Source organism: Meles meles, chromosome 17, assembly GCF_922984935.1.
Source record: "Meles meles chromosome 17, mMelMel3.1 paternal haplotype, whole genome shotgun sequence".
In the NCBI taxonomy this organism is placed as follows: domain Eukaryota; kingdom Metazoa; phylum Chordata; class Mammalia; order Carnivora; family Mustelidae; genus Meles; species Meles meles.
Window position 1 is genome coordinate 66,502,178 of NC_060082.1, and position 25,318 is coordinate 66,527,495.

The 25,318-nt window shown below is 43.7% G+C and overlaps 1 protein-coding gene across 2 annotated transcripts in view; it reads right to left on the reverse strand.

Moving 5' to 3' along the window:
• Window positions 1–21,439: 21,439 nt before the first annotated feature.
• PRRX1 (paired related homeobox 1) overlaps window positions 21,440–25,318 on the reverse strand; it is a 73,434-nt gene continuing 69,555 nt past the window's right edge. Inside the window, exon 4 of one of the 2 annotated variants that reach the window (XM_045983639.1) lies at window positions 21,440–24,693. In XM_045983639.1, coding sequence (XP_045839595.1) covers window positions 24,555–24,693 — 139 coding nt within the window. In that variant the 3' untranslated portion in view covers window positions 21,440–24,554. The remainder of the gene's footprint in view (window positions 24,694–25,318) is intronic. The other variant, XM_045983640.1, reaches the window with a different exon arrangement.

The window sequence follows — 25,318 nt, forward strand, 5'->3', positions numbered from 1 at the left end:
TAATAAGCTACGAATGTTTCTCTTCAATTAATTTTCTATTTAGTAAATCAGAAAATGCTTTCTTTTTCTTAAACATGCCAATGCCCCATAAAAAGTCACACTTCTGCTACATCCTAGGTTTCCAAAAACTTTTAGACTGGCTCTTTGGGCACCATTTGCCTGCTTCTAAATCATCTCACAAGATCTTTCTTCACCAGTAGACGATAGTGTATCCTAGAGCAGGTTCTCTTTTCTAATTAATCTTGTGTTCCTGATAATAGTAATAGGAATAATAATTTCTTCTTAAATTTCATTTTAATTCCAGTATAGTTAACGGTGTTACATTAGTTTCAGGTATACAATATAGTGATTCAACACTTCCATTCAGCACCCAGGGCTCACCATGATAAGGGAGCTTAATCCCCTTCAGCTATTTCACCCATCCCCCACCCACTTCCCCTCTGGTAACCATCAGTTTGTTCTCTATAGTTAAGAGTCTGTTTTTTAGTTTGACTCTTTTTACCTTTGAGTGATATCATACAATATTTGTCTTTCACTGATGGACTTATTTCACTTAGCCTTATAACACCCCCCTCAATCCATCCATGTTGTTGCAAATGGTAAGATTTTATTCTTTTTTATGGGTGAGTAATATTCCCTTGTGTGTGTGTATACATACACCATATTTTTATCCATTCATCTATTGATGGACACTTCCATTCAGTAGGTTGCCTTTAGTTTTGTTGATTGTTTCCTTATTTTTTATTTTGATGTAGTCCTAAAAGTTTGTTTTTCCTTTTATTTCCCTTGCCTCAGGAGACATATCTAGAAAAATGTTGCTATAGCTGATGTCAGAGAAATAACTGCCTGTGCTTTATTCTAGGATTCTTATGGTTTCAGGTATCACATTTAGATCTTTAATCCATTTTGAGTTTACTTTTGTGTATAGTGTAAGAAAATGGTCCAGTTTCATTCTTTTGTATGTAGCTGTCCAGTTTTCACAATACCATTTGTTAAAGCAGCTGTCTTTCTCTCATTGCATATTCTTGCCACTTTTGCTAAAGATTAATTGACCATGTAATGATAGGTTTATTTCTGGGCTCTGTATTCTGTTCTATTGATCTGTGCATCTAGCTTGTGCCAGTGCCATACTGTTCTGATTATTATAGCTTTGAGGTATATCCTGTATCTAGGAGTGTGATTCCTCCAGCCTTGTCCTTCCTTCCTTTCTTTCTTTCTTTCTTTTTCTTTCTTTCTTTTAAGATTCATTTATTTCTTTTAGAGAGAAAGCATGCATGAACCAAGGGGAGGGGTACAGGGAGAGGGAGACAGATGGAAAGAAGCATGGAGTCTGAGGTGGGCTACTGAGATCATGACCTGAGCTGAAATCAAGAGTCAGATGTTCAACTGACTGAACAACACAGGTGCCCCTCCAGTTTTGTTCTTCTTTCAAGATTGCTTTGGCTTCTGAGGTTCTTTTGTGTTTCTGTACACATGTTAATGTTTTTGTTCTAGTTCTGTGAAGAAATTTGTTGGTGATTTGATAGGGATTGCATTAAATCTGTAAATTCTTTGGGTAGTATGAACTTTTTAACAATATTGATTCTTCCAATCCATGAGCATGGTATATCTTTCCATTTATCTGTGTTGTCTTCAATTTCTTTCATTAATGTTTTATATTTTTCAGAGTACAGGTCTTTCATCTCCTTGGTTAAGTTTACTCCTAGGTAAACTTATTTTATATTTGGTGGAATTGGAAGTGGGATTGTTTTCTTCATTTCTCTTTCTGCTGCTTCATTATTGTTGTATAGAAATGCAATGGATTTTTGTGTTTTGATTTTGTATCCTGCAACCTTAATGAATAATTTATCAGTCCTAGTGGTCTTTTGGTGGAGTCTTGAGAGTTTTCTATATATAATATCATGTCATCTGCAAATAGTGAAAGTTTTACTTTTTCCTTACCAATCTGGGTGAATTTTATTACTTTTTGTTGTCTGATAGCTGTGGCTAGGATTTTCAGAACTATGATGAATAAAAGTGGTCAGAATGTACATCCTGGTCTTGTTCTTGTCCTTAGGGGAAAAGCTCTCAGTTTTTCCCTGTGGGATATGATGTTCGCTGTGGGTTTTTCATAAATGACCTTTATTATGTAGAGTTATGTTCCCTTTAAACTTACTTTGTTGAGGGCTCTTATCACAAATGGATATTGCACTTTGCCAAATGCTTTTTGTGCATCTATTGAGATGATCAGATGGTTCTTATTGTTTTCCTTATTGATGTCACGTATCATGCTGATTGATTTGCAAATATTTAACCACTCTTGTATCCATTGGAATGAATCCCACTTGATCATAGTGAATGATTTTTAATGTATTGATAGATTTGGTTTGCTAATATTTTGTTGAGGATTTTTGCATCTCTGTTCATCAGAGATATTGGCCTATAGTTCTCTTTCTATTGATCATTATCAGTAAACTTTATCAAGTATTGTTCAGGGCAATGTTGGCTTCACAGAATGAGTTTGGAAGCTTTCCCTCCTCTTCTATTTTTTTGGAATAGTTTGAGTAGAATAGGTATTAACTTCTTTAAATGTTTGATAGAATTCACCTGTGAAGCTGACTGGTCCTGGACTTTTGTTTGTTGGTACTTTTTTTATTCATTTTCATTGCTGGTAATTGGTGTGTTCAAATTTTCTATTTCTTCCTGACTCAGTTTTGAAGTTTATATATTTCTAGGAATTTATCCATTCCTTACAGGTTATCTAATTTGTTGACATAGACTTTTTCATAATATTCTCTTATAATCCTTTGTATTTCTGTAGTGTGAGTTATTCTCTTTCATTTCTGATTTTGTTCATTTGAGTATACTCTGTGTCTGGCTCTTTTAGGTATAAGGTTTGTTTTGGGGGGGTTTTTTGGGGGGGGGCGGTTTCTTGTTTCCTGAGGTAGGCATTTATTGCTCTAAACTCCCCTCCTAGACCAGATTTTGCTTCATCCCCAAGATTTTGGACCATTGTGTCTTATTTTCATTTGTCTTCATGTATGCTTTGATTTCATCTTTGATTTCTTGGTTGATTCATTAACTGTCTTGTACCATATTATTCAACCTCCATGTATTTTTGTTCTTTCCAGATCTTTTTCTTGAGAATAATTACTAATTATTGTAAATAATTCATGAATAATTCTTAATATGAGTACAACACTTTACCATTTTCAAAGGATGTTCATATACCCCTGTTTCACTGTATTTTCACAAGTTGGAAAATATATATGTATTAGAAATTTGGGTCTAAAGACCTTTAGTGGACTCATTTGATATCTTAAAACTCATAAGCTGTGACTCTGGATCTAGAACATAAAATCTTTATTCCTACCAAGGTTAAAAAATATCTAATAATAAGATTTTGAAAGTCCATGAAACCTAGTGATTACAAAGTCATTGGAGATATTCAGAAGTATATTTTATGTTGTATAGTGAGTAATAAAGCAGTTTTGAAGTTTGTAGTATGTTTTCACAGTAAAGAGATGGAAGAAGAAAGTTAATCTGAGAATTTTGATAGTAAAATGGAGAAAGGTGAAAGATCAGTTTGATGGAGTTGCAGATCAAGAGAACTTTTTATTTTATTTATTTATTTGACAGACAGAGATCACAAATAGGCAGAGAGGCTGGCAGAGAGAGAGGGGGAAGCAGGCTCCCCGCTGAGCAGAGAGCCTGATGTGGGTCTTGATCCCAGGGCCCCGGGACCATGACCTGAGCTGAAGGCAGAGGCTTTAACCCACTGAGCCACCCAGGCGCCCCAAAAGAATGTTTTTAAGTCATGAATCAATGAGCATATTTGTATGTGTAGCAAGAGGAAAGCACAAAGCACAAGTTAGAAGAGTTATGCAGGCCCAGTAGAAGGAGAGTCTTCCTGAAGAGGTGTTGAGAGAGAAAAGCAAAAGACAGGACAAAGGGTATAAAAAGAAGGAATTTTATCCTACTAGCTCTCTTTAAATTGCATTTTTGAAAACACCCTGCAGTCCCAGACTTCAGATTGAAAAGTGCACGCAAGTGTTCTGCAGACACATCTTCTCTTCATTCAACAACCGTGGATTAGGAACCTGCTTACAGCAGACACTGTTCGCCCTTGACCGTAACTTCCTGGCAATGGCACTCTGAAGTACTCATTTTGATCCCCACTTTTCTGGTTGGGAAACTGAGTCAAATGCGTACGTGATTTTCCTAAGGTCATCAGCTAAACCCGCGAAAAGGCCGCTGGCTCACAGACCTTTCCAGCACATTAGCCTGTCCCTCGGGATTTGCCACCTACTGGGACAGCAAGGCAGGTCGAGTGGGCAATTACCAGACACACTGGGGGCTGCGAGGCCCCCATCCGCTTGGGGACCATCAGAGAAGGTCCGATAAAATATAAGTTTAAAATATTTCTTTGCAATATTTGAGAAGCTGTTTCAAATATTCAGCACAGTTTCTACTTTTAACGGCACTTGTTTTTGTGAAATTCTTCCAACGCCTCAGAGCAAGGTACTGTGAGATGGAAACTGGTTTTAGACACTTTGCCCTCTTGTGCAGTTCTTTCTGGAGCCACCGTGTGGTATTGTTGTGCGATTAAAAGAGCCGCGTCTTTCAGCGCCCGGGCCTTCCTCTGACCAGTTCTCATCTAAGAAGGATCTTTTCTGCATCTTACGGGTCCATTCTCTTCTAGGTGCTTATAGCTTTCCCCTGACGTAGGACTTCACAAACGTCTGTGTTGTCGGACTTCTCCGGAAGGTGAGGAAACCAGCTGGCCAAATACGTGTGTCCAGAAAACGTCAGTAGGGCACGTGTACCCATGTCACTGCGTCAAAGAAGAGCCACCCTGTGTTTGCTGCCTGGCCACACGGGAGAGCGGCGCTTGGCCTGCTCCTTCCGAGCGACCCCATGGCCCCCGTGTGGGATAGACCACTCGGATGCACCGGCTTAAGCTGGTTCTTTGATGCTCTGCAGCTTTTCCATCATGAAAGCCACATAAAAGCACATGAAAAATTGGGTCTCATGTTCAAAAACCCCTAAGGGAAAGCTATGGCTGGGGGAGGACAGTGCAGACGGCTGGAATCTGGAAGGAGCGTAGTGCACTGAGCTTTGGAATCTTCATTAGAAGTCCTGAATCTCCTCGGAAACCTATGGAAAATGTTGAGTCTCTAACTTCCCATCTTTTTTTTTAAATAGACTATTGATTTTTTTTACTAACATAAAAAGTATTACTGGTTTCAGGGTGCAGGTCTGTGAATCATCAGTTTCACACAATTCACAGCGCTCACCACAGCCCATACCCTCCCCAGTGTCCATCACCCAGACACCCTATCCGTGCCCCCGACCCCCAGCAGCCCTCAGTCTATGTCCGGAGATTAAGGGTATCCTGTTTTCTACCCTCACAATCACCATTCAGCTCTTACTGACTACATTATTCTGTTGTCACATTTGGACACCCGAGAGCACAATGGCTCAGACACCATCTCGGATTGTTTCAGAAGAGAACCAACACCCCAGGTCACATGGAAAGGTGTAGATAACAGCAGGTAACAACACAACCCTACTGCTTTTGTATTCCTGAAGAGTTTTCGAAGTGTTTTTCCTCGGGCATTACCTCGTTCATTCTCCCAGCAGCTCTGTAACAGGCATTGAAGGTCAGTGATTTCCTTCCAATCACCAGTGACACAGGCAAGCGGGAGCGGGGGCTGCTGGTTCTCCGTGTGCCGTGTTCCCACTCGATCCCAGCGAGCCCTGCGGGGCAGACACGCTAACAAACAAGCACGCTCAGTGAACGGAGTTTGGGATAAAAGGCATAACAAGAGGCAGGCAATTGGGGAAACAGAGGACTTCGATGAAGTGAGGGAGATTTCAATAATCAAAATGTAGCACATGCTTTCAAATCCCTTGTGGCGGAACTCTTGTAAAATAGCTTGCTAGGCGGCAGGAAAGTTGATTCCGTGGCTTAAAAAATCTCATCAGCTAATGTTTGTCATGATGTCTTTCATTTGGAAATGTGTTTTGCACATGTGGGTGCCTAATAAATGCTACTTGCTAATGACAAGGAGGACTGATGGACTGGAGTCACCTTTGGCACTGAACTTGTCAGCTTTCGCAAAGGCAGCGTGTGGTGAGGAAGGCTGCATCCCATTACCAGGCGGCCGAGCGCACGAGTCTGCAAGAGTAACTTGGAGATCACAGTGTGCTGGGAGTACAAGGACGGGTAACCCAAGGCCGTGCACGCCCGACGCCAATCATTCCGATGACAACTGAAAAGTTCAGTCAATCATCTGAGGACTCATCCACGTGGCACCAAATGTTTGGATGCCTGTTTCCAGTTTTCAGCAGGTTGGTGCCCCGTAGACTCACACAGACTCATAGAGACCGGCGATGCCCTTGGGTAACGTGGCACACTTGGGCCCACAGGAGCGTCTCATTCATTCATTCCCTCAGTAAATACCTTTCTAAGAGGGAAGACTCTGCATCACCAGTCACTGTTTTTGTACAAGGAACCAAACACGTACAAAGCACTTCCGGTCCAACAGGGAAAGACAGTAATTAGAATGCGAGGTAATAAAATCTGTCCCAGAGACATAAACAAAATGCCAAGGGGAAGCAAAGTGGAAACGAGCTATCTCTGCCTGAAAGTTGGCAGCACTTCAAGATGAGACGGCGTTTGAACAAGGTCTTATTGTACCTCAGCAGAGCAGACATAGGAGCTCCAGCTGAAAAAGAAAGGCAGAGTGACGTATGTAGAGACAAAGAGATACTTAAAAATGCTTTTTAGGGAAAAGGACCCCTCAGGAGGGGGCTAGAACATGCGGTACATTGGCTGTACCTTCTCGAGGTCAGGTGCATCCGAGGACCAGGCTGCAGTCGGCCCCCAGCTGTCCACCTTCCGTGAACCAAGGAGCGCGTGGGCGAGAGGACACGCTCACCCAGAGCCCACACTCACCCCCTGCCCGCCACCCTACCTTTGTCTTTCGCAGACCACGATCTGCTTTCTTCGGATCCAAAATCCCCTGTCCAAATGGCCCCCCAACCTAGTGGAGAGCTTGCAAGTTCCTCTCCCCAAAATCTCCCCTTCCAAAGGCAAAGCATGCCATCGTGGCAAGCAGCCCTATGCGGAGATGAGGCCGGAAGGCAGCTACTGGGGAGTGCGTGGACAGGCGTGGCCCGCTGAGGTCACTGCGCTGCGATGGGGCCGGATGCATAACAGAAGGCTGCCGCTGGGGCTGGGAGCCAGCTCTCCCCACCCCACCCCACTTCCGAGTGGGACTCCAAGGGTCCCGGGAATGTAATTTGGAAGCCAGCGGCAGATCCTGGTGAAGGTCGGATACCAGTGTCGTGCATTATTACACAGAGCGTTACCTTGCCTGATAACTTCCGAACATCCAGATGCACGCGGTGTGAGCCGCCACGGATGCCCTTGACCTGGGCTTTATAAATTTTAGAGACGAGTCTGTCTTTGGGGAAACTGGTCGGAGAAGAAACCGGAAAGAAAGCCTGAGTCCAGACTGTGAAGGGTTTTCTATGAGAGGGTCGACACAGACACTTCTAAAACTGGATTTGTGCCACGTCGAATGGCTCAGACCTTTCCCTTTTGCATCTTCTCCATGATGACCTCCTCAGAGATGGCTTTCTTTTCTAAAACACCATTGTAATTATCATCCACAAAATAGAGTTTAGCTCTTAAGCTAGATTATCAAATTGTTTGCTGAATTTCATCTTGACCCCCTACCTGACTATAAGCTCTAATGCAAGATAATTAATATCTAGCATCTTTTTAATTTTTTTTTCTTTTTTTTATTATGTTATGTTAGCCACCATGCAGTACATCATTCATTTTGGATGTAGTGTTCCATGATTCTTTTTTCAGGTATAACACCAGCGCTTTGCGCCATACGTGCCCTCCTGAGTCCCCTCTACCAGCCACACCCATCCCCCACCCCTCCCCTCCAAAACCCCCCCGTTTGTAGCATTTCGTTTTTGTCATCCATGGATGTCTTGCATAGTTTTTTTTTTTTTAAGATTTTATTTATTTATTCGACAGACAGAGATCACAAGGAGGCAGAGAGGCAGGCAGAGACAGAGAGAGGGAAGCAGGCTCCCTGCTGAGCAGAGAGCCCGATGTGGGGCTCCATCTCAGGACCTTGGGATCATGACCTGAGCCAAAGGCAGAGGCTTTAACCCACTGAGCCACCCAGGTGCCCCTGTCTTGCATAGTTTTAGGGTGGTGGTTTTTCTAGTAACTACTTAGTGATTCATTGCAAAAAATTGTTGATGAAAAGCGAATTTCAGGGTCACAACTGAGCCATGCTCTGACGCCCGCCCTTTCATATTCCTCTGTCCCTTTGGAACCAGCTCTATGATTTGCGGTACCCGGTGCAAAACAAAAATATGAGGCTCCTTGTTTAAAAATTAATAATTCCAAGGTGAGAGCAGAGCATGAAGCCAAGCGTGGGCCCTTCTGAGCATGGCCTGTGTGTCAGCCCAGAGGGGTTCCCTTCACTCCTCGAAAATAAGTGCTTTCCTCCAGGTTTCATTCTGTCAACTGGGCAAAGTCGTCTTTATGACTCTTTCCCAAAGTATGGCTCAGTGGTAGACAAGTTGATTTTATTTTATTTTTAAAGATTTTATTTATTTATTTGACAGGCAGAGATCACAAGTAGGCAGAGAGGCAGGCAGAGAGAGAGGGGGAAGCAGGGTCCCTGCTGAGCAGAGAGCCCGATGCGGGACTCGATCCCAGGACCCTGGGATCATGACCTGAGCTGAAGGCAGAGGCTTAACCACTGAGCCACTCAGGCGCCCCAGACAAGCTGTGTGTAGGCAGTGTGCCGATGGACACTTGTGTAGTGTGGTGGTTGTGTACCCGCGTGTTACGATGCATGTAATAGTTACGCAAGTACGCTTTAGGGAAATACAGTTTGCACATCAATCAATAACTTCATGTTTATTATTGTTTGGGACAAGGCTAAGTTAAAAAATGGATCGAATTAAAGAAAAATATTAAGTAAATAAGAGCAGGGATGGTATGCAGCTGTAGAAAGCATAAAATGGTCTTCACGTGACAGAAGTTTGGAAGCAGTGGAAACGCTAGATGGTCACGTTGTCCTAACGCCCCTACTATTTGGGTAGCATCTTTGGGCCACGTCTGACCTTTGATTTTCTATTTTGGCTGATCCCTTTTTTTGTGCTTTCCTGCTCATCTGGTACAAGATTTCCTGGAGCCTGCTTGGAGGCAGTCTCCAGGAATCACCAGGATCTCACAGTCCAGTCAGCAGCCGTTCACCACACCCTTTCCTGACCCTATTTTGCAGAAGGAGAAGACGCCTTACTAGGGCCAGAGAACTTGGAGCTAGACACAAAGCTGTTTCTACCAATTTCCAGTCAGCTTTCCACCCATTTTTGCCTTTCCCAGCTTTATGCATGTGCGTGCAAAATTTTAGCAAAGATCACTACAGACAATTGCCCAAATTTACACCCTTTATTTATCTAAAGTTCTTTTAAAAGCACAAAGTGGAATTCCTAATTTTATATGATCTTATCGACATTCCAGTAAAGTATTAGTTTAAACTCTTTTGCCAAGTGGCCTGCCCTGGGACTGCCTGCAGGGCAGGTTTCTGCAGGAAGGCTTATATTCAACTTTTCCAGTTCCCAAATTCATAACATTTTCACCATTCTTTGCTAGGGCATTGAACACCAGAGCCCCGGGTTTCCATTCTAGATACGATTTCTTTCTAAATTTATCCACAGCCAGTGGTCTACCTTCCCAACAGGTATTAATCTTAGGGATTTGGGAACAAGAAATCAGAATTCCTGGGAATTCTGATAGTCATAAGTTATTCTTAAAATCTTTCCAACATTCTTTACACTCTTTACTCATCGTGGATCTCTTAAAAGTGTTTGTTTAATAAATGTATTCATTATTGATTATTAATTTATCAATGTTCATTGTTAATAAATAAGAGACACTAAGTTTAGCGGTACCAGAAAGAACCATGGTCTATAGCAAATAGTCAAACAGTAGGAAACACCAGAAAGCACTCTGGGAATTATTTAAGTAATGTGACATTTGGCGCTTCTAAGAAGGACCGCAGCAGTACACAGAATCGTGTGTCGGAATTATCAGCGGAAGGACCTATTTCACCATTTCGCCTCCCAGCTTGTTGTTTCTGGAAACACTACTTGTAGAATTTACATAAAATATTCCATATGATTAAACTTCCTGTATTTGTACTGTTTCCAGGAGTGAGTCTTTGTCGGCAGCACACGGGGCCACAAACACACTGGTCCCGGGGCAGGGGACACAAACAAGGCTGATCGGACGGTGACCCCTCCTGTGCGCTCCCGTCCTGGTACGGAGGATGCTGCCGTTACACGCCCCACCCACAGGTCCCCATTTCCTGAGATTTATTTGACTCAGCGACTTCTCTGCGTGGCTTACTGAGCTTAATTCTCTCGGGAGATAATACTTTTCTTTCCATTTTTCCGACTTCTCAGCCGATTTTCTTTGGGATGCATTTAGAAAAACTATAAAGGTAAACAACACAATGGGAGAACTTTCGTGGAGATTTTAGTGGCGCACTACCTGTGACGGGCAGGGATCCAGGGTCACAAGCGTCCGGGTGGGGCTCTTAGTCCAATTATTTGTGTTCTAAGAAAGAGAAGGGCAACAATTAAGCAAGGTTTCTAAAAGCACTTCCTGTTTTTAAATAAGGAGCCTTTTAAGCCTCATATTAGATAATGAGGGTTCTACACAGACTTAAAATCCACTGTCTTCCCAGGAAGAGCTATTATTTAGGAGTTAATTGCTGGTTGCTTGTTCGGTCTTCTGGGCCGTCAGATTATTGCTGAGTGGGGGCCTCATAAACAAGACGCTTCCTAGCCTGTCCTCTCCAGACCAAATGGACATGTGTTTCCCATTTCAACATTTCATTGCCCCAACTGAAAACAAATCAGCTGTGTCTTTGGGATCTGAAGGGGAGAAGGTTGGGATTTATTCCTGGACAAGCCTGAGGAAAACATTACCCTAATGGATGAAATATGTTTGTACTAAAGACTTCTTAGAAGTGTTGAACCGATCTTTCCCAACTTGATCTCCTTTTCCTTGAAAAGAGAGAAGATGCAGTAAAGTCCGTCAGGATTATCCTAGAGCTTTGTCCTTAAAGGAGGAGTAATGGGTAAAACTTGCCTTGGTTTAGGTCAGACTCAGGAGTACTGACTGTCTTTAGAGACAATTCACACACCTTTGACAATGCGGTCTAGAAGTCATATTCTCTCTTGGCCACGCACAGCAATAGAAACCCACTTCCTGTTTTCTAAAGCCAAATTCCTCCTTTGGTTCAGTCTTTCCCAAGAAGGCTCTCCCTGATTTCTCAATACTCAATGTGGTCAGCAAGAAAATTGGTTCTGGAAAAAATATTTGACTTTCTGTGTAGAAAATAATGGTCTTCTTAAGACTGCAAGCCCACTGTGGAGGAATTTTGGCTTATTTTATGTTTTGCACCCTGATGGAGCACAGGAAATCGGAAAATAGATTATTTTCCTTGGAAAACCTGGAGCATGTTTGCTTTAGCAATTGGACAATTTTTAGAGTTCAAACTGGCCAGCACGATGTGGGGCCACTCTCAAAATGGTGTGTCAGGGTCTAAAGCATAATTAGGGAAATTCATCGACACTGATGGCTTTGTCCTGAAATCCATGTGCTAGGGCTGCCCAGTCAGCAAAATATGTTGGTTTCTTTTTCTTTTCTGAGTTGCATTTTGCCATAAAAGGCTTGGAAACTGGAAGAAACTTGAGAGCTGGCATGTCCCTCTGGTGTACCCAGCTAGCTACCAGAAGCTGGCACCTTGCTTATTTTGGGGCCATGCCACTCAGGCGGTGAAAATACATCAGAGTCATGTAAAAACGACATTTAAAAATTATCCTCATGTAGCTGTCTGACTCAAACTTAGAACGAAATGTAGAAATCACTTACAACAATAAACATCACTGAGATTGGTGAGGCTCCATCTGGAGACAGGATAAGAGAATATTTCCTGTTTTGGGCTTGCTCCTAGAACCAACTGTCTCTTAGCAGAGAAAATTTTATCAGAATCAGTAAGAATCAGTCGGTGGTTTTACCTAAAGTGTCTCCTGGCTTTCCTGGACCTATACTTCTGGAACACCTCTGATGTCTATGACTTTCATACATGGTCCATGATATTTCCCCATCATATTTCTTTGGTTAATGATATTGTTTAATCAATGTAATCAATTTCTGTTAAAAAGGTAGTCTATATATTGAGTTCTTTGCTATTTACAAATTATATTATCAGTATTCATAAAGATCAAGTATGGTAGCTGTCTTGTTCAACTCTTCCAATAAGCTTTCTGGTTTTTAATCTTCTGTATCATTTACTGAGAGAAGTGTGTTAAAATTTCCAATTGTGATTGTAGATTTTTACATTTCTTTTTATAGTTCTGTCATTTTATATACTGCAAGTTTTAAGGCTACATCATTACATGTTGTTAAGTGTTATTTAAAATTGTGATGCTTCATGTTGCGTTGTTCTGTTTACCTTTATGTGGTAGCCCTTCTTATCCCAATGGTGCTCTTTGCCTTAACATCTATGTTATCTCTTACTAATATGGAAAAGCCACATTTCTTTGGTCTAATACTCGTCTGATTTATATTCTCTTCAAAATATCCTTGTGTTTTATGCATCTCCTGTCAACAGCGTATATTTGTAGGAAATGCAATACCATCTGAACACTAGCCATTTATTTGATGTTGGGGTGAGACGGGAAAGAGGCACATTGTCTCCTGAGAGGTAGGGCCTGAGGTAGGTTCCCAGTGACAGAGACAGCAGGTCATATGGGAAACAGCCCAGACTTCAGTTTTTTCAGTCTTGGAGAGGGACATTCCACAATCATTTCTAGGCCTCCATGATGACTGCCTTTTCCCTTGCTGACTCAAAACCAGTAAATTCCAAACAGACTCTTTGAAACTGGCTTGGAGTCAGGAAGGGAGAGGTTGGGAATCAGGAGAAATAGGGAGTGCCATCCAGACTGAGGGATGTCTCTAGCAGACTGTCATCAAACACCTCTTCCCTGAGGAGAAGGAGCATCACACAGGCAGGAGAAGGAACTGAAGTAAAACACAGTCTTCTCTGTGCCCTGCTGCTTTGTGTCTGAGCTCTTTGTGTAACCAAAGAGGAAAGAGGAATTCTTTGGAACTCCTCAGTCATTGTTCTGTAGGATTTCCACTGGAGTGGGAGAAAGGGCTTCTAAACTTGTGAGTGCCATTTTTGTATTCAAGGCAAACACAAAAACAAACAAAAAACTCCAAAGAACAAAAACAAAAAACCACACACCAAAAAAAAAAAAGGTCAATTTTTAAAAAGTTTGTATTTAAATTTCAGTTAGTAACACACAGTGCGATCTTCATTTCAGGTGTACATAGTGACTCACCACTTCCTCATGTGGCCCTGTGCTCATCACGGCAAGTGCACGCTCAATCCCTGCCAGCCACCTAACACAACCCCCACGCCCCTTCCTTCTGCTAACCGTCGGTTCGTCCTTCATGACTGAGCGTCTGTCTCTTGGTTTGCCTCTCTCTCCCTTTGTTCGTCCCTTGTGCATTTGCTTCGTTTCTTAAATTCCAATATTAGTGAAATCATATAGTATTTGTCTTTCTCTGATGGATTTATTTTGCTTAACATAATACTCTCTGGCTCTCTTTGTGTCATTGCAAATGTCAAGATTTCATTCTTTTTTATGGCTGGGTAACGTTCCATTGTATATATATAAATGCACACACACAACGGAATATTAAATTACATACGTATACGTATATATGCATGTGTGCGTACATATATATATGAATACCACATCCTCTTCATCCATTCATCAATTGATGGACACTTGGGCTGTTGCCATAATTTGGCTGTTGCAGATAATGTTGCTATAACCATCAGGATACATGTATCCCTTTGAATTAGTACTTTTGTATTTGACTAAATACCCAGCGGTACAAACGCTGGGTCGTCGGGTGGCTCTATTTTTAACTTTCTGTGGAACCTCCACACTGCTTTTCCCAGCAGCTGCACCAGTTTGCATTCCCGTCAACAACGTGAGAGGGTTTCCCTTTCTCCACATCCCTGTTGTTCTTGTGTTGTTGATTTTAGCCATTCCGACAGGTGTGGGATGATCAGTGATGTTGAGCATCTTTTCATGTGTCTTTTGGTCATCTGTATGTCTTTGGAGAGATATCTATTCATGTCTTCTGCCCATTTTTTAATTGGATTATTGTTTCTTAGGTGTTGAGTTGTGTACTTTTTAAAAAAATATTTTGGATACTAGCCCTTTATCAGACACGTCATTTGCAAACATTTTCTCCCATTCTGTAGGTTGTCTTTCAGCTTTATTGATTGTTGCCTTTGTTGTGTAGAAGTTTTTATTTTGATGAAGTCCCAATAGTTTATTTTTGCTTTTGTTTCTCTTGCCTCAGGAGACATATCTAGAAAGAAGTTGCTACATTATTGCCTGTAAAGACCCCTCAATTGTTTTAAAGGATTTTCTTTCTTTCTTTATTTGACAGAGAGCGAGCTCCTACACAAGCAGGGGGAATGGCAGGCAGAAGGAGGGGGAGTCGCAGACTCCCCGCTGAGCAGAGAGCCCAATGCAGGGCTCAATCTCAGGACTCTGAGATCACGACCTGAGCCCAACGCAGCCGCTTAACTGACTGAGCCACCCAGGTGCCCCAAGATACCTTAACTGTAAGAGTATCTAGGCAGAGGGAAAACCATCTTGTGTCTACTTTTGGGAAGAGCAGGGCAGTCACACACATTCTAAACTACATGTTCCTTCTTTTCCTTTCTGCATTTTCCCCCTCCGTTTCTGGCTGCCACACTTTCCTCATCCTTGAGTTTCTTCTGCGTTGGTGCCACACAGAGAGCCTGGGCGACCTGATGACATTCCCCGGCTCTCTTCCCTGTACCCGAGTTGTCCCTTGGTTGTACAGAAAGACAAGGAAATCCACAACATGATTCAAATAGGCTCTCAGTGCTTTGTGTATTTGTGTATGTGTCTTCTTTAATCCTTCCCCCAGGCTGTGGGGCGGGTCATCACTTTACAAAGAAGAAAAATACACCTGGGGCAGGAGCAACTGCCTGAGATCGCATGGCAGGTTAGTAACTAAGCAGGGACCGGAAACAAGGCCCTTGCTTGTCTCACTGCGTCATGTACCCCCTTCGGTTCTTCTGCGCAGAGATCTTGTCCGTGTGCTGTTCTGCAGTGGGACTCTCAGAACACACACACACACACACACACACACACACACACTTCTCTTCTTCCCTCTTTCCCCCATCCCGTGTCTTAAAACTATGTCCGATTCTTTCAGGATCATGCAGGAATGATAAAAAATGGCTAATGATAACTTCAGGGCATGGTCACCTCATACCTCCCAGATCATGGGCAACTCCTGGAAACCCATACTCTGAAGGTACAAATTTAGGTTTTTAAAAACTAGGTTTTTAAACCGAGGGAGATATTTTTGGTAGAAATCTTTCAGAGACATCAACACTTCTATACTCGAAGCTCGATTAGGTGAGTTAAGTTATATGCAGGATTTTTTTTTCTTTAGTCCTCTAAGAAAAGGTACTATGACCTCTTTCCTCTCTACTTGGCTACAACAAAATCTGGGATTATACAAACACACACACCTCAATCTCCCATCTCCCCCTGTGGAAGCAGTAAGATAGACATACACGTTCTCTTCTTCCCACATTTAACAAGTTTTGAAATGTAATATTCCCAGAAAAGTAGAGAGATCAATAGCATGAACATGTTGTACTTACCGCACAGCTTTCGTCAAACTTTAATACTTGTCCTCTTTGTTTCTCATATTTTTTTTAAGAAATAAGATATTTCAGATATGTTTGGAACACCAAGGGTGCCCTTTCCAATCCAGTCCCTTGTCTCCTTACTCAGAAGTTGCTTTCTCTGAAATTATTATTCTGAAATTGCTTTTCATCCCTATGCATCTTTTTATATTTTTACCACATACATTCATGTTCACAAACAATGTATATCTTAGAGCGCGTTTTTAAACTTCATAAAATAGTGTCACATGGACTTCTGGAACTTACTGTTTCCCCTCAAAGCTATGTTTCTGAGAGCTATGCAAGTGGACATGTGTAGCCATGGTTCACTCATTCATTTTTTATTTCTGAATAGTTTTCCATTATATGAATATATCACAGCTTATTTATTCTCCCATTGATGGACATTTCGTTTATTTCCAAAATTTCGTTTTTACAAACTATTCTGGAATGAACATTTTTATTCCTGTCTTCCCATGGTCATGTGTGAGTTTCTCTAGCTGTCCAGTTTTGCTGGCCTTAATTTACCTATTCTTAACTGAGTGACACTAAGCAAATAAATATATGACTCTAAGAGATAGTTTTCAGATGCCTTCAATACGTAGAAGACCTGGCTATCTTCCTTTCAGGAATGCTGCTGTTTTATAACTAGAATAACATTTTGGAAGTTATTTTCCAGGAAGCCCACAGTGTTAGGCATTAATTTACTGAAAATATTACTTAGCGTATTAATTTACTATTACATTTAATTACTTTATTAGGAGTAATCCAAAAGGCACAAGATCCATTATATGGACAACCATATAAAGTCCAGTTAGAAGATGTGGTCAGGGAGAGCTATAAGGCTATGAGATACAAGAAACATCTTGAAATGCAGGTAGTATAGAAAAAAGGAAGGGAGGGAAGGAGGGAAAGGGGGTAGGGAGGGAGGAGGGAGGGAACAAATAGGGAAAGAGAGGAGAAAGAGGAGGGAGGTGTACCATTTGGGTGGGGCTAGGTTGCAGTTAGAAATAGGCCCTGTTGCGTAATGGTTCAACACAGCAGAACTTCATTTCTCTGTCATCTAACACTCCAAGATGCTTCCTGGCCAGCAAGGGTTATACCTTTGCTCCCTGCAGTCACTTTTCAAGTCCAGGGCTAACTGCTGCTTTACCATTTTTAAAATACAGCCTCCAGGGGCGGCTGGGTGGCACAGTGGGTTAAGCCTCTGCCTTTGGCTTGGGTCATGGTCTCAGGGTCCTGGGATCGAGCCCTGCATCGGGCTCTCTGCTCAGCGGGGAGCCTGCTTCCTTCTCTCTCTCTGCCTGCCTCTCTGCCTACTTGTGATCTCTCTCTGTCTGTCAAATAAATAAATGAAATCTTTAAAAAAAATAAAATAAAATACAGCCTCCAAAGTTGAAATGGCCTGGGGACTGAGCGCTGCTGTAGGGCCCAGAACTAGAGATGGGGGCAAGAGGAATCATGTTGGTGCCTAAGTAGTACCTGAAACAAGCAGGAGCCCTGCTTTGGGTGCTCAGTACCTCTCCACCCACAGGACACGATGTCTGGGTCATGCATGTCCACGAAACAAATCAGGACGATAGAGTCCTCCCCCAGGGTTTTCGTAACAGGAGCTTGTTTCTCTGATCTTCCTTCCCAGGTGAAATGGATGGGACGCTGCCTCTGTTGGTAGCGGCTTTCCCTGCTGCGTGGAGAAAACCCGCACGCAGAGGTGAGAGGCAGACAGAGTTCTGGGGATGTCAATTCTCAGTTCTGTTGCCTGGGGTTTTCAGAGCTACCCTAGATCCTAGAGCTCTTCCTTTCCTTCTTACCCCCATTTACATAACAGATATGGACTTACCCCCATCCATGTAACAAATCCCCTGATTCAACCATCACCGCCTGATTTGAGTTGGGTTTCTGCCACTTGCAACTGAAATGTACCTGACCATATAGAAACTGATGGGTAAAAGTGGAGCATTTGTTACAGGCTCTGAAATCGAGAACCAGGTGACCTGCGGTACTCGGTAGACCAGGGAGGATCTGTACCCAAGGCCAGGCCTCCAAGCCTCCCAAGGGTCAGATAATAGCAAACTCTGCAAAATGTTAAGACTTCCCTCTTTTCTAGCAGAGTCAGAAGGTTTGAGACACAGTGGGAATTACAGGGGCTTAAAAGGAGCTGGAGAAATGACTGGAAGTCTTCGTTCTCGGCCCCTTCCCAGACTCCCTGCTGTCCTGTCCCCCCACAAGCCTGATGCAGTGTCAGGACCGCATCGACTGTAAAGCCCTTTATACTGAGATGATGCTGAGTAGAGGAGGCAAGTTAACTTTTTTCAAAACTCTTCTCAGCCTGTCCCATGGGAGAAGTAAACTGAGGCCTTAGGCGTAAGCAGAGCTCTGAGTCCTGTTCAGAGAGAAAAAAAAAAAAAATAGCGGGGCTGAGATGGCTCTCCATTCAAGAATTACGTCTCAACCAGATTTCTGGTGTTGGTTTTGTTTAATGGATTATCCAGAAGGTGAACGAAAAGGTAACCAGGCCAGATCTTAAAGGAGGCGTGTGGTTCTCCTCCACCGGGCGCCGTCCGGGCAAGAGTACAAATGAAAATCCACGTTTATAGCCAGACCTTTCTGTTACCAATCAGGCTAACAAACTACTCCACAAATTATGCCCGACACTGTTCTCTTAATGAATATACTTCCTATTGACCTGGAAACTCAGGCTGACATGTAGAATTCTCAAACTATTTGGAATTCCTTCCCAGAATACGGCACTGCGGGGATGGTCGGATCCCAGAATCCCAACCTGTGGCCCACTCACTTCCCTTTCCACGTCAGCCCATCCTGCACCCAAAGTAGACTTCCACCTGCAAGGGTGGCAACGGCGTTGTGTTCACCGGGTTCCGTCTACACGCCCTGACCCTCCCCAAACAGCAGTCGCCGTCATGGGGCCCTGAAAGTGGCTCCAGATCACCGGGGCAGGGAGCCTCAATCAGAAGTGCCCGAAGGGTGGTCTGCAGTGAGGACGGCAGGTTCCAGGTCCGCACATCCAGCTGGCGCTGCAGACTCATTGCCCAGAGGACGGACAGCGTCGGAAGAGCGCCAGTGGGCTCCGGGGCAGGGCGTGCGGACCTTGGCTTGTCTAGGGGTGCGGCCTCATTCCAGCCTCTGGGACCCCAGGAGTGGCTCGGCTCCAGCAGTCAGTCGTACTTTGGGTCCAGTGGACACCCCCGTGGGTTTTAAATACAGCCCTTGTGATTTGAACCAATTGCCACCTGCAGCTCAAAGAATCCTTATTCATAGACTTCCGATGCCAGAGGGTCTCGAGCAAGCAGTCTATGAGCCACGGCTTCCACTTCCGGTTCTTAAGGAACTCATCCTTACCATGACTGGTCAAAATGTGTCTTCTTCCCCCAGCGCCGCAGTAAACATACTCAAGAAAGTCATGCATCCAGTGGCCTTTCCTCCACCCCCAGTGAAGCTGGTCTGCTCCCCAGCATCTGACCGTACTCAGCTCTCTCTGCTCTTCGGAGACTCCTCTTTCCTTAACTCTGGGGCAGCCAACAAGCTGGTCTTCCTCCTGCTTCTCAAACAGCTCCTTGCAAATGGTCTTCAGCAGCTGTCTCCTCGCTACGTGTTCTGCAGAGTCGGACCTTCCTCCCGGGCTGAAACTACAGGTGACCCTCTGCACCACATGGGTTTGGGGCACCATCCCTGGTGCAGTCAGAAATCCACGTGAAACTTTCCTCTCCCCTAAAACTTCGCTTCTAACACCTGCTCTTGACCAGAAGCCTTACCAAGGGCACAGAAAGTCTTCCCACACAAATTTTTGCATGCATTAGATGCCGTATCTTTATAATAAAGTAAGCTAGACAGAAGGAAATATTATTATGAAAATCATAAAGGGCCACCTGGGTGGCTCAGTGGGTTAAGGATCGGCTTTGGCTCAGGGTCCTGGGACTGAACCCTGCTTTGGGCTCCCTCCTAGTGGGGAGTCTGCATCTCCTTCTCCCTCTGTCCCTTATCCCCCCTCCTTGTACTCTCTGTCTCTTTCTCAAATAAACGAAGTCTTTTAAAGAAAGAAAATCATAAGGAAGAGAAAATACACCTAAAGTACTGTGCTGTAAAAAATCCACATTGGTGTGAACCTGGGCAGTTCAAAAGTGTGTTGTTCAAGGGTCCACGACGCTTCCAGTGGAAGCACAAGGATGTTCTCTCCTCTCAAAGAACTCATTCATTCTCGTACCTCAAGGTATCACCTCCTTAAAGATGAATCCCAAAGTTCTATCTCCATCCTTGACCTTGGTTTCAAGCCAAGTTTTCATATCTTAACTTACATTTTGTTGTTTTCAAATTCAGTTAACGTACTTAAAACTGTAATTACTGCCTTCTTTCACAGGGTCTCCCGTTTCTGTTGGGTTTTGTCCGTTTTGTCTGTGATCCCTTCTCCTAGTTCCCACTTTTCAATTCATTATTATCTTGGACTCTATTCTCTTTTTCCTGCCGTAAAGTCTTGTTGATTCTTTCCTTGCAAGATGTTCCCTGTGCAACCTTTGCTTTTGTCCCTTCTAACTGTTCGGCTTCTAGCTCCTGTTCTGCTCTGGCTTGTCTTCGTTCTTTCACCACAGTAATCTTGCTGTACTGCTATTTTTGCATGACTTTTTCCCCCACTCAGTGACTTTTAGTGGATTTCTATGGCCTGAGCAAAATCCCAAACTCCTCTGTCCCGACACACCGTATCTGCAGGATGAAGGCTCAGTTTCAGTCTCCGGTGTTTTCCTCCACGTGGATTCAAACTAAGCCCTCCAGTCCATCTGGGCCCATATTGTCATGGTCCCCAAACACCAATTCCTCCTTCCTGTGTCCCCACGTTCATCCGTTTCCTGTTCTCTGACTTGGAGGCAGCACCTCCTGTCCTCCCGGTCCTCGATGACTAAACGAGCCCCAGTTCTTCCGTGAAGCCCTCTCTCACTTCAGCTCGGTGTGTCTTTCTTCCTTCTGGACTCTCCCGTCTGCTCTGTTCGTTTGTCACCTTCACTTACTGTCTTGACTGTTGCACGCGTCGGTTCATCACGGACTTCCCTTTTAAATCGGCTCTTAATCTGTATGAAAACAGAACATATGCCTCCCAGTTTGGCTTTCTGTCCCCACCCCCATACCACACACCCAGTGCTAAACACAGGAGGTGCTCAAATTTTACTCTGTTACTTCGTTATCCTAAAATACATGTGTGTGGTATTTTGTCTGTTTTGTCATATAGAGCTGGTATTGTGGATTCTAAAGAAATGGGTAAAAATTAACTAATTTCTCATAAAAGTGTCCCTTTACGCATTATGCCAATAAATATCCCCTCTCCCTCCCACCATTGTCTTTGCTATTGAGGAATAGACTATTTTCATTTTTCAGAAATACTATCACACTCCAATAAAAGTTCTGTTCACAAATCCCTCTTACCTTCACTCTTCCCTGCAAGTACCCTTAGGTCCTAGTGGATTTATTTTTGAAGTTCAAAGAGAAAAGAATCAGCAGACTCAAATGTATATAACAAAAGACCGCATAGTAGTATCCTTCTTCTTTTTATTGAAAAGGAATCATTTCTATTCTAGCGCAAACAATGTATATTTTACATCATAAAGCAAGATATAATTTACATATTACATTTATTATGAGATCTTATACCCTAAGTATCATTCCCTTTTTTATTCAATCACCTCTTCTGGTTTGACTTAACCTGCCAAGTGTCCTACAGATCAGCATCTTGTTTGGGAAGGGACTGGGGACACAGACAGATAGTTTGCATGTTTTCATCTCTATCTGGGTGTAATGATGGTGAGGAACAGGGAGGATTAGGCCTTGGAACTTGTTGTCCTGAGGCCCTCTGTTGAGACCTGGCTTGGAAGCCAAAAGGCTACTCCTCTAAATCATATATCAAACTTCTACTTTAAAAAAAAAAATCAATAATAAATGAACAATACTGAGTGCTTGTCTCATGTGTATACTTCTTGATCAGGTGCTTAGATAATAAATGTTGGTGGTGTTGAGTCAAAAGCAATGAAAATTCCTATGACTGACCAGCGCTGGCTACGCTCTGATTTCCCAGAAATTGCTTCCCAGGCATTGGTGGCAAAACTGCCCAGTTTCACATAGCGTTTGGGTTTTGGGCTCAGGCTTTTCTGTTCACTACTGAAAACGGATGTCAGGACAAAAGCTTCAAATGACTTTGTTTCACATGACTTTCTATTCCTTTCCTCCCTCCTCAAAAATTCCCCTTTCCTAGCAACATCTTGTCTTGTATGAGTTCTCTTCATTGCACTATAGCCCAAAGTCAAACTCCAAATGTTCACCAATTTCTTGGATTGCACTCATTTCACAAAGAACGTTTTCGTCTGTTAGTCTACACTGTTCCTTTGAATCTTGATAATCCGCAGCAGCTAGTGGGACCTAAGAATTAGTCAAGGGAATCCTTAGGAAGCAAGTAATATGTGGCGTTCAGCCAGTCCACATGAAACATCAGAAAGAAATATTTTAATAATACACTAAAAGAAGAGGGAATCAGTGGATGGAAGCAAAATGCACAAGATGGGCTTTCTTCCTGTTACTAAAAGAAGTATAGATTCAACATTTAAAATACATTTTCAGATTGGTGGCTGTTTGGCTGAAAAAGTGCCACCATTGGTTCAACTTGCTAGGCCGAGGGGGGATCAAGTGTGTGCTGAAAGTGCATCTTAAACTCAGCAGTCCATGCCTGTCACTCAGAGTTGGCATATTTGGCCAAAACCAATCTAAAGCTTTTTAATTACTGATAACTAAAGTTATTAAAACCAACCTGGTCAGGATAAAAATATGTCAAAAATGTGTCTGTTCTATGTATCTTAAATTATTCTTTGGTCAAGTGATGTGATTTTTGAGAGGTCTGTAAATAGAAACCTATTTCTCATTTCCAAAAACAAGGCTGTAAGTATTGTCAGCAAGGTAGCATTTCCTTGCTAGAAAACAAGGCTTCTGGGTACCGTACCCTTCCATTAACATTGTATACTTTTGTAGTCCCTTTCCTCCCATGGCTACCAAGTGCTGCACAAGCAGAGAACACAGGAAAGAATGAAGGAGCAAATGAATAAGAGCCTCACAACACCCCTGTGAGGTAGGTGAGTATTATTAAACCCATTTTACAAAAAGGTAAACTGAGGCACAGCATGGTAGTGTGGTTTGGTCTTGTCCACCCGACAAGTTACAAAAGCACAGCTGGAGACAAAAAGAAAGAAACAAAGACAGGTCGGTCCTGGCTCACAGTCCTAGGCACTAAACTTTATTTCAAAATATTAGTAAAAGAATAGCCCACAGTCGCCTTTTACATTTTTGGAATTTAGACAAGACATTAAGGATTCCATTCAAACATGTGTCTTTCAGATTCCTTTTGAGTGGAGAAGGGGCAGATGACAACATGGCTTTCCCTCCTCTAAATGTAACCCCCGTGACGTATCAGGATATACTCCTGTTCCACCAGAGCTGTCTCCAAACTCAAGAACACTTTTATAGGCTCGAATAGGCTCTAATTTATTCAAAGCTCAAATGTGAAAATGAGACCTGTTCTGAAACACATGCCCTGTGCTCTGTGGCCTTGATGAGAATTTTGTGTCAAGAAAGAAAGGAAACGAGATCCCCCAAAACATCTCATCACTGTAGAGATTAAGGACAGTGGTGATGGTGTGAGATTTGCTTTTGGTAGTGTTTGAGAAACTGCAAACTCAGGCTTGCCAGAATATTTTAGATATATATATACATAAAATATATAAATATATACAGTATATATATAAGTGTGCATCTGACTATCCTTAAGGCACTAAAGAGATGTAGGCCAGGCCTTTCACACCCAGTCTTTGTTTTCCTAAAGAAATCTCTCTCCCTCTCTCGAGTGTCAACAAGTCATTCAAAAATAACAAATACCTTTGACTTACGATGGCTGATTGCCTGGATGGGGGTGCGGGGTGGTGGTGATGGCCATATTGTCATCTACAGCTGAGAGCTTACATCTCTAGCTGATGAGGAGAGCTTCGATCTACCGCTTAGAGGTCAGAATTAGCCAGACACAAGCCAGTGACCAGATGTTGTACATAACTGCTTTCTGAACAGTAGCTGATGGAAAGACCTTACCATGACCGACAGACATGGAGACCACAAAACAGGAAATCGTGTCTGGCACAGATTTTTCAGAGAGATTTAGGCTTCTCAGAAGCTCCTAGAGCTTTTATACAGAGAACTGGGAAGAGGGATGGGGCAAGGCACTGAGGTTCAAACAGGTCACTGAGGAGATGCTAGACAATGACTCTGAATGTATGTGTGGTTTCTTTGGCTGCTGTAGTTTTTTTGTTTTGTTTCGTTTTGAAACCTATACGGCCATGGTGGAGGGTGGGCTGAACCTCACTGAAGAAGCTTGGAGTATATTAAAGCAAAGCGCACGAGGAGAAGGAAAAGCAGAATCAACACACGCAGAAGCACGTGGCGGTGGTGGGACCCGGGAGGGAGGAGAAACTTGGTGAACTAATTTTCGTTTTGCTCCTCTCCTGCTTTCTCTGCCATGGTCCCAATGTTTTAGTTCAGGTTTGTTTGCTTGTTTGTTTGTTTGTTTGTTTGATTGATTTTTTCCCAGCAGATGAAGAAATGACAGAGCAGGATAGGTGTCTTATGGTGTTTGATTTCTCCGTAGGCCTGTTTAATGGTTTTTTCTCCTCAGTTGACTGTTGGCACCTGGTTCCTCTGTAAACTATACTCCTTGGCCTTCAGTCTCAGGTCGGCAATGCTGTTGGCCATGTGGACGCCCTGTGCAGGGCCGGTGTTGGCACACGTGGCCGAATAAGTAGCCATGGCGCTGTAGGGACAAAGGAGAGAGCGGGGAGAACAACAGGCATTAGTTTCACGAAGCCGCAGGTCGGTGCCCCGGGAGGACACGAGTCTCAGCACGGGGCAGGCGGGGCCGGGTGGGCTGGACGGGTGACCTCTGAGGTCCCTTTCAGCCCCGGACCTGCACGGGTCTAGGGCACTTGGGAAAGGACGGCGGCGTCCGGGAGGGCAGGGGAGGCGCAGGGGAGAGCGGGCAGGGCGGGGAGAGAGACCTGCAGTGTCGGACACAGGGAGGCATAACTGATTTCTGCGCCGAGAGGAGAAAGCTGCTTCTGCGGAAAAGCGGGACGTTTCCCGGCCGAGCAGCCGGAGCAGTGTGTGCTCTCTCTGCGGCTGTCCCGGCCCGCGGGAGCGGGGAGCGAGACACGCGGCGTCTGGAAGGGGGGCACCGGGCCCTTGTCACTCTAAGGAGCCGACTCCGCGCCCACCACGCTGCGGGCCATCCGGGACCGCGCCCAGAGCTGCTTGAGCAGCAGCAGAGCCCCCCTCCCTGGCGCCACGGCCCGGAGCACCCAGTGCGGCCGCAGCTTCCCATGCGACCAGCCTTGACTTTGTAGCTTCTTCTCAAGAGGACTTGAGTAGCTCAGGATGCC